We start from the raw sequence: 9,358 nt of genomic DNA on the forward strand, positions 1-9,358 counted from the left end.
CATGTATGTTAGTTAATTAGTTTTATGGAAGAGGGTGGACTCAAAGAATTGATCAAAATCATTGGTGTTGCCAGTTTGTACTCCTGAAATTCACACTCTGACCTGATCTAATACATTATATCCATATACATATATATACGTATACTGGTAAAATACTAGGTATGTATAAACGTATGTATCAATAACTAACTGAATTCCTTTTTCTAATAAGTCTGTGCAGCACCAGTTTTGTTGCATGGAATGGTTGATTTGTTCATTCTTGGTTGCTGGCCCTGGGTGATCACCCTGTGAACAGCAAGGGCCTTTTGAGGCAGGGTTGCCTTTAAGTTACCAGTGGCTACATCATGAACACCATACAGGAGAACTGTCATATACCGTCTAGATTACCCGGTAATTGAATTTTGTCCAAAAATACAACCACAACTGCCAAGAACAGTACATTTCTCAACTTCCTGAGAAATACAAACCCCTATGCCATCATGTATTAAAGGAAAAAAAAATCAAAAATACAAAATGGTGATTATAATTAACAACAGTAGTGACCAACAATTCAGAATTCTACTTGTACTTATTTCAAGTTAAAACTGTACAATACTTCATCACGGAAAAAAGCAGATTGTTGTGAGAGGGGGAACATCCTAATGTGAAGCACTACATGTATGAATGTAGACCCGCTGTTTATGACTGATAAAGCTTCATTTTGTGTGTCACAGTGGGTAGTGTATATATTGATATCATCTTATATACAGAGATCAAAACCATGAGAGTCGTTCTTGGTATCAAGTCCAACCCAAGTCTGGTGATACATTGTAGCATCTGCATCCAAATTTATCATCCTTTAAGTTCATATCAGCTTTACATTTATATATAGTGTAATTTCATGGTTCACCATGTTGGTGCATTAATGTGAACTTAATATCTTTTAGCCTATACAGGTTATCTGTATGAGCTTAAATTTTACACAATCTACAAATACTAAATAAAAATACTTCAATATAAGCCATCTTTTGACATATATATTTGTCGATTTTTATACAAGTATACATGGCATGTGATCTTCATTTTTATCTCCACAGAATCTTTCAACTTCCTGTTAGACTGAAGAAAGATTACAAGATATATACACTTTATATGACTGAAAACATGAAAGACTTGTGAAAAGTATGTCACTCTACCTACTAAGGAACATAACTACAACTTCAAATTCTATTTTATTACAATAATTGCACACAATAATTGATGAAATTTTAAAGTATTACATGGAATTCATAATTCCAAGTGCAAGGTGTGACCTCTAATGAAATGTTGATATCAAATATTACACCAGGAAGGTGTGGCCCTTCAATTAGTCATGTATTCCATATAAAGCCAATGAACAAGTTGATATAACTATAATCTGTGGACAGAGATATGGAGACCATGGAGACCAGCTGATTTTGGTGATATGGAGACCAGCTGATTTTAGTGATATGGAGACCAGCTGATTTTAGTGATATGGAGACCAGCTGATTTTGATGATATTGAAACCAGCTGATTTTAGTGATATGGAGACCAGCTGATTTTGGTGATATTGAAACCAGCTGATTTTAGTGATAAGGAGACCAGCTGATTTTATTGACATGGAGACCAGCTGATTTTAGTGAAACACTTAATATTCTGTTACTCCAAGAAGTATTCATATGTACTTTTTGCAATACATGTAATACACATGTAGCTATTTAAACTTCAACTAGCTGACAGCTCATTGCTATAATAGTATCATCTAGTATAATTGAGATGATACAGATCAATGGGAACTGAAGTTAATCTTGAGAAAAATGCTTTTTGTACATGTCTATATTGCTAAAATTTCAAATTCATAATTCCAACTCTACGACAGACAACTAATATTATATTCATAAATGATAAGTATATTATCAATCAACAAACCATATTCAGTGATTGTAGCAGGAATAATTGTCCTATAATGTTTTATAAGGAATCATATATCACTACATCAGCTTTTCTTATAACATAAAAGTATTTATTTATATCAATGGAGTTACATTGCCTCTGCTATGGATTGAACTAATGGACCACTTCCTCAACAAGCTAAGTAGCTATATCCAAGTCAAGTTAATGAGAATTCTCCCCTGAGAAGCAGATATTGTGACTAACTGCAACTTGTGTCTAGAAGATGATGGGAGAAAATGAATTAAATATGGCTTAGAGTTCCTTCCCTTATCAATTTCCCTCTAGAATAAAACTGACAAATAGTGTAAATGACAGTCTAAACCCTTGTAAAGGTCCCAAGTTTGATCTGAGCATTTAATGTTCTTTCAAAATACTAAAAGTTTGAATAAATAATTGTAAAATGCATAATTATAACATTTCGGGTCATATCACCAATATGACCAGCTTACACCAAGGAGCTGTGTTCTTCTGATTTTTGCTCATGTTAAATCATCACAATGATCAAAACAAAGAGCTGTAATCCTATTATAGGGACCTGGCAGAATTTTTTTCTCAAAGTCAATATTTTCCTAACAGGTTGATATAACACTAAATTGACCGAAATCAAAGGTTCTCTTAATTTCCATATTACATATATGTACCAGTAGATTATTGCTTTGAATATATATATATATTTATGAAACAGTTTAATCTTAAAATTGAACGGTCGGACAAATGTGATTATTTTCTAAAGAGTACAAAAATTCCTTAACCTGTTAACAAATAAATGCCCAAATCAGAATATCATAAATCATACTCTTCAAACATGAATATAATATTCTGAGATCCTGCTGTTCTGAATTCAGAAATATGGAATCAATATTTTACAAATTGACATGCATGTAACAATCACTTATTCCATCTATCAGAACAAAGGGAAATCTTGGCATATTTTATATTCTTTTACTGGTAGACATATCTGAATTTTCACATGCGAAATCTACGTAATTTTCTCATTTAACTGGAATATATAATAATTGATAGTTCATTGCCTAATTATTTTATATTATAAAGAATTCAGTCACTAACTAGTTTAGAAAGCACCATCTACATGTATATCTATAATAATTAAAAGGTAGTTATTTTATGCAATGTGATGCTTCAGCCAAAAAATTGTAGAAATGAGATATAATAACCATCTATTTCAAGATATAACACTGAAGTAAGGTTTTAATCATGGTCATAACATGGCACTGTGATGCTACAGGGAGGAGTATAGTAGCACAGGAGGAGCAGCTACCAGTCTGAAGGCAGTATATAAGTGTTTGTGATGCCAAAAACACTGGTGGTAAATATATCAGTGTTAAACCTGTAAATCAATTGTTAATGAGTGACATATGGTCAACAATAACACATAGGACAGCCTGTAGGGTAGAATTTCAAAGCAATAAGCCACATGTTAGGGGGGGACTCTGCCATTATTTACATTTCCTGTGGTAGCTAGGCAGATAGAACTATCACATGTAGACTGATGTACCACTGTAAGGAATGTCAATTGTCTTCAAATTTGAATTAACAGACCTGGTATTTTTTGTGATGTACATTATAGAAATGTACTTTATTTTAAAGGTGTATACCATACATATGCAGTGGTGAATATGCAGTGTTTGTGGTATTAACATATCATGAAGTATCCTGTACAAAAGGCTTAATGGGCCTGTATTTAATGAAGAAATGGATTTGTTACAAGAAATTTACAAGTCAATTGTACCTTTCTTGTATAGAATGCTATCGACTTGGGAGTCACGCAACTATTGTTAGAACAACATCAAATGTATGTACACTGTATCAGAAAGGAGAAGGAAAAAGACCATTACAACACCTGATTGTTACTGTAGTGACAGCCCCATATATCATGAACCTGATCTACTGGAAAAACTTAAGTCCTTTAAAGAAATTGTGTCAATGTTGTTTCTTTGAACAAACTTGATAGTCCTTTAATCTCAACTGCTACAGATCATGGCGTTTATTACGGTACATATGACTCAAAGCCTTTCAGTTTTTTAGAAGAAGCCATCAAAAGGGTTTTTTTTTTTTTTTTTTTTACAAATTTCTTCAAGAATGCTGCACATGCCCTGGTCTCATCTGGGCATGCTGCCAGACACACTAATATCATACAATGTCCTAAGTATTTTTGGTTATTTAGAAGTAGTTCAAATATTTTCATAAATTCAACACCTGTATGTAATACTGCAGTACCAGTATAGGTTAAAATAATTCATTTGAACATGTTAACATTTTCCACTCTCATAACTATCTCCAGACAACAATTTATGTTACCTCGTTATAACATTATATTGATCATATAATCAATCTGTGATGAATTGATATTTTAAATTAAAAAAGTCTATGGACAGTCATGGAGCTTTATATACATAAAACAACTTATTCTGGCACCAAGTTTCTGAAAGTCTCCTGAAAACATTTAAAAGTTGCCAAACTTGTCTGTGTGAAAATTGAGAACTACCTTCAATATGTATACAGTACATTCATTACATGTTTACCATTGACTAAATAACATAATGATCAACCTTATGTGAATTGCATGTACTATACACTTTTTTCCTATTTTAATTGAAATGAAGTATATATCATTTACGGTCTTATATTTTGTCAAAATCAATAAATACTAAACTAAAAAAAAACCCAAATGTTCAAATTTCTATCAGCTGCAAGGATTCCATGACAAGCAGACGAGCCCATCCAATAAGTGTCATGTATCTGTGTATCTCCAAACTGTGTCATAAATTGGATAGCTTATCTAGCTTCATTACTTCAAGTGAAAGAAGAGTCAACATACTTCAGCAATAAAGTGTTGTCAGATGTAAAGTGAAAATCTCAAAATTAAATCCACCACAATGACACATTGCTTGGCCCTAGGACTAATATGTAATGGTTATCATACAAGGTAAAACCAGTAAAGAATCTTATTTTAGAACTTCCACTGATAGCTTCAACAAATCAACCAGATGTATAAAAACTATTAAACCCCCAGGTAAGCAACAGCTGACCAAACGGATATCTATATATATATAAAATGTACAAGTCTCCACCTTAAAGATTTATTCCTTAATATCTACAAGTTTTTTCCATACAAGTCATTTAGTGATGACTAGAAGATTGAAAAACTTAATAGTTTCCATTATAACATATAATATGTGCATATTTATAATTTTTTGTCATCAAAAAATTATTTTATTTCAATAATGGTGAGTCTTTTACTGACAAACAATTTCCACTGTAACATTCTCTTTGTATGGTTATTAACTTTTCTATATACACTGTGCAATCAAAAACTCAATTTCTTCTACTGTGAATTCTTAAAAGAAATTTTCATTCTTTTGTCTTATTTCATATCAAATTGATCTAATACTGATAATTTGATAATCCATGGCAGTGATTTTTGAGAGTCAAATATTTAAGTAATGGACTCATGCTTTTCCTTTGGGACTCATACAAATTTGAGAACCCTCCTTATTCCTATAGTACTGGGTTCAACAAAATTTTGGAAATGGTGCTCTAGACTCGCCAGAAAAAAATCCTCAAAAATTATTGCTTGGTGCAGCTATGCTACCAAATAAGCCAAATAAGCATAGATACATATTTGTAAAATGATGAGTGACAATATTATTTAACAATAAGATGATATATGGTGTATTAAAATTGGTATCTGGTATAGTGTATGTTTTATTTTCTATTTTGATGTGTTACTATATATAGCTAGCTGGCTTTGCAGAGTAGACTTAACTATCACCAAAGTGATGGATACTGAATATGTTTATACTGACATACAAAACTGATAAAAAATATTTATTATCATTTTGTTTTCTTAACAAGTATCTGCAGCACTACTGTTGTAGATAATAAACAATGTACATGGCATATATATGTATACCAAGACTTTTCTTAATCCCATTACATATATATATGTATATATATATATACCACTCTGGCACTAATCCTGCTACCAAAATAAAACACATGTGCATTTTTCCCAATTACCCCTGGTAGGTATGACAAATAGAGATGGACTGTTCTGGTGAAGAGTGTCTACCATCATCACACGCTCCACTTGGTCTGATAAATCTCTTAACACACTTCAGCTTAGCTGTTCTCCAGGCTAAACCTACAGTAACCAGGACAAATGTACAGTTCCTAATAATCTGTCCATCAGTTCTGACCTTAAGCCCCCTCTTCTTGGAACACCTGCCATTGTAACATCAATATACTGAGTACACAACTGCATGTCCATGCAAATGCAGTTATTTGGAGTTTGGGAAGCTCTCCTGGCAGTGATATATGTAGCACAATATTTCATTTACAAATTATTTTTTTTATCCAATAGAATTTAAATACTGTTATAATTCAAATTGATGTGATCATAAACAAATGATTTCATCAAAAATTCAGCAGTCATGCATATCTAACAAACAAGTTCAAAATGTCCAAGACTTGAGAACCCATTGTAATAAGATTAAATTGAACAATGGATCATAGGGTTCATTATAAACAGCTACCTACCAGTATAGTAACTACTATCTAAATTAAATACAATCTTGGTAAAATTGTGAAACACCAGCTTTCAGTATGTTTTCTGAAAGAGGGAATGTGGTATATGATGATTATCATGATAAAGGTAAATGACAAAATTGAAAATGTAATGGAAGTAAGACAGGAAGTTTCTTTGGTTTATCACCCTGTGAAAAGCCCAGGTCATTTTGAGACCATGACCAGGTCTCCTTATAGAATCTGAGAGCTACCTCAGCGAACAAACTGGAGGTCTATCACGTCATTCAAAGCAACTAAATTAAAGTGTCCATGTACATGAACAGCATAACACAGACTGGTCCATTTCTAAGTTTTGTGAGAAACACAAACTGTCAAGGATAAGTAGCTATACAGTGTTGAACAACACATCTCAGACCTCACCCAAGGTTATATGCTCTAAATGACTTAACTATCACAGCCCTCTAGAAAAGTATACAGATTTATATGAATAGCATGGTGGATAATGAAATAATTATACTTCAATCATATGCAAGCACCTTCTTCAAGGCCAGGGTTGAAGTCAGAGTGGAATTTACTACAAATTACTTTTCTCACAATCCATTTTCTATTTATAGTAATACTAACAGTGACCTTGACCTTTATATTACATTATACTTCATTATACCTTGACCTTTTACCTCCAAACCTGAGAGGTAATTTAAAGCAAGCACTATCTTTCAAGGAGCATTTGATGATTTGATGAAACAGAACCAAAAATCCATCTATAAAAACGTGAAGATCACAATCAATTTGTGAAGAAAATTCAATGTCAACATAACTTTAAACTTAACCTGCTGACATACACTCAACAAAAATAACCTATATCATCTGTTCGGTATTGATTTCCAAGATTTCAAGTACATTGGTATCATATATAGCAAATATTTACTGGTCTTATACTTTACAGTGATTACAATCAGCTGCTGATGAAAATGGAAACACCCACCAGTATAAAGAGCATTAATCTAGCCTGTTCCATTGAGGTACAATATCATTCACATTGCATTATTGCCTAGAGTCTTATTTATCTTTCATTCACTTGAATAATAATTAAAGACAACATGATCTCTTAACCTTTCCTAGAGCTGGTTCCTTTAAGAACAACAAGTTGAAATACAGTATATGTGTCAAGTGTTGTGTACTTGAACACTTGTAAAGTGTTGGTTCTCAACCTCTACAATTCAAAGACACGGTTGAAACACTAACTCAACACCTGAACTTTCACCTGTATACTGACATTGTCTCATTGCTGTGTACACGAATGCTGAGGATTAGCGAGACAAAAAACCATGTGTACATTGGAAATCTATATCATGCATAGCAGGTACGAAATGAACTAATTTTAATAGGGCTTGAAACAAGACATGTAAACAACTCCAGAATCGGTGAGTCTGCTTTCCTGCCAACCAGAATATACATACAGTCATATTATTAGCAATTTATTATGAACCATGTAACTCTGAGCTCCACCTCTTTTCCCCTTGCATGCTGTAGGCCTAGGTGCTGTATTGTTGACATGATGATAAACTAAATTCATTTAAGTTACAGATATGAGTGTAAGTATCTGAATTGATGACTGACAACTGCTGACAGTTCAATGTACTATATGAGAAGAAAAGCATCAAAGCGTTGTCTAAAACACAGTGTTTTGGGATTGGATGCTTTGTGCAGTGACCGACATATTAACTTGTGGACATGTTCTTATAAGATTCCGTGATGGTCTATCCGACGCACTAGAAGTTAATGTTATAATCAATGTTCCATCTGTGAATTTACCAATGGTCCTCAAAGTCAGTTGCAGTAAGTAATATAAATACTACCACATAATTATAGCAATACTGATGGTATATGTAGCAAAACAACATGAATGACCACTGCCATTGGGTGTTGGATTGTTGAAGCACCCCGGTGGAAACATGGGCCATACTTAATCCCCTACACCAAGTCACATCTCTACACGTTGCCAGAACACTGACATTCATCAGTGAGATGATTTCCGCATGGGAGGAGTCATGAAACGATTTCTAGATTTAACTAAATCAAATGGCAGCTACTGGATATAGTGTTATTATCATTTAGATGTGTGGTATATGTTTGAGAATTTAACACAAATTTTAAGTTATATTTGAGATGAACATTATGGATCAACATGTGGCATATATACACATTGAAACACATGACATTTGGGATTGCGGTTCAAAAGAAAGTCAGGGTAGACCTAACTTATTACGGTAATAGATTTGTCAATATACTTAGCCGGTAACTTAGTATTTTCGTTACGTATATATTTACCAGAGAACAAAACAAATCAGCAAACATTTCGGAAGGTGAGTATTTTCTTGTTGGTGGATTTATAAGCTATACATAATTAATTGATGAAGAAAGATCGGTGTGTAGCAACATGACATTTGATGCTGCTACTGCCGAATATGCTGTCATTTGGGACGAAACGTCTGGGAGGCCAATGTAACAGGGTGTCATTTTCTATACTTACTTCTTTTGAGATTTGATTGAGAGCTTGTTCCTCTGCCGAATACTGTCGGGTGGCAGAACGCCGACGACCCGTGGCAGAACTCGTACTCATGATTACAATGTTCCGACCACCGCTAGGTCAAAATTGTCCCCCGCTAGGCTGAAAACCCACACCCCACAACACCCGTGCCTTGGTTTTAGAAAACTTGTCCAAGTCTCCTCTCTTGGGATAACATCTAAGAAAAATAGAGTGTCATTGCGTAAATGCACACGAGTTTGTGTGTCAACCATATGAGCACACTGGCCACATAATTTCAGGTGTTCGAGCAAATTTTCTCTTCCGCAA

The 9,358-nt window shown here is 33.6% G+C and overlaps 1 protein-coding gene across 2 annotated transcripts in view; it reads right to left on the reverse strand.

Annotated features, from left to right (window-relative positions):
• The window catches only part of LOC132562737 (leucine-rich repeat flightless-interacting protein 2-like), a 36,194-nt gene extending 26,836 nt beyond the window's left edge, over positions 1-9,358 (reverse strand). For both annotated transcript variants that reach the window (XM_060227496.1, XM_060227495.1), the window contains exon 1: positions 9,035-9,358. In XM_060227496.1, coding sequence (XP_060083479.1) covers positions 9,035-9,124 — 90 coding nt within the window. In that variant the 5' untranslated portion in view covers positions 9,125-9,358. The remainder of the gene's footprint in view (positions 1-9,034) is intronic.

The sequence above is a fragment of the Ylistrum balloti genome, unplaced genomic scaffold (assembly GCF_031769215.1).
Source record: "Ylistrum balloti isolate Yb309-2 unplaced genomic scaffold, AGI_CSIRO_Ybal_v1 Utg371496, whole genome shotgun sequence".
NCBI lineage: Eukaryota > Metazoa > Mollusca > Bivalvia > Pectinida > Pectinidae > Ylistrum > Ylistrum balloti.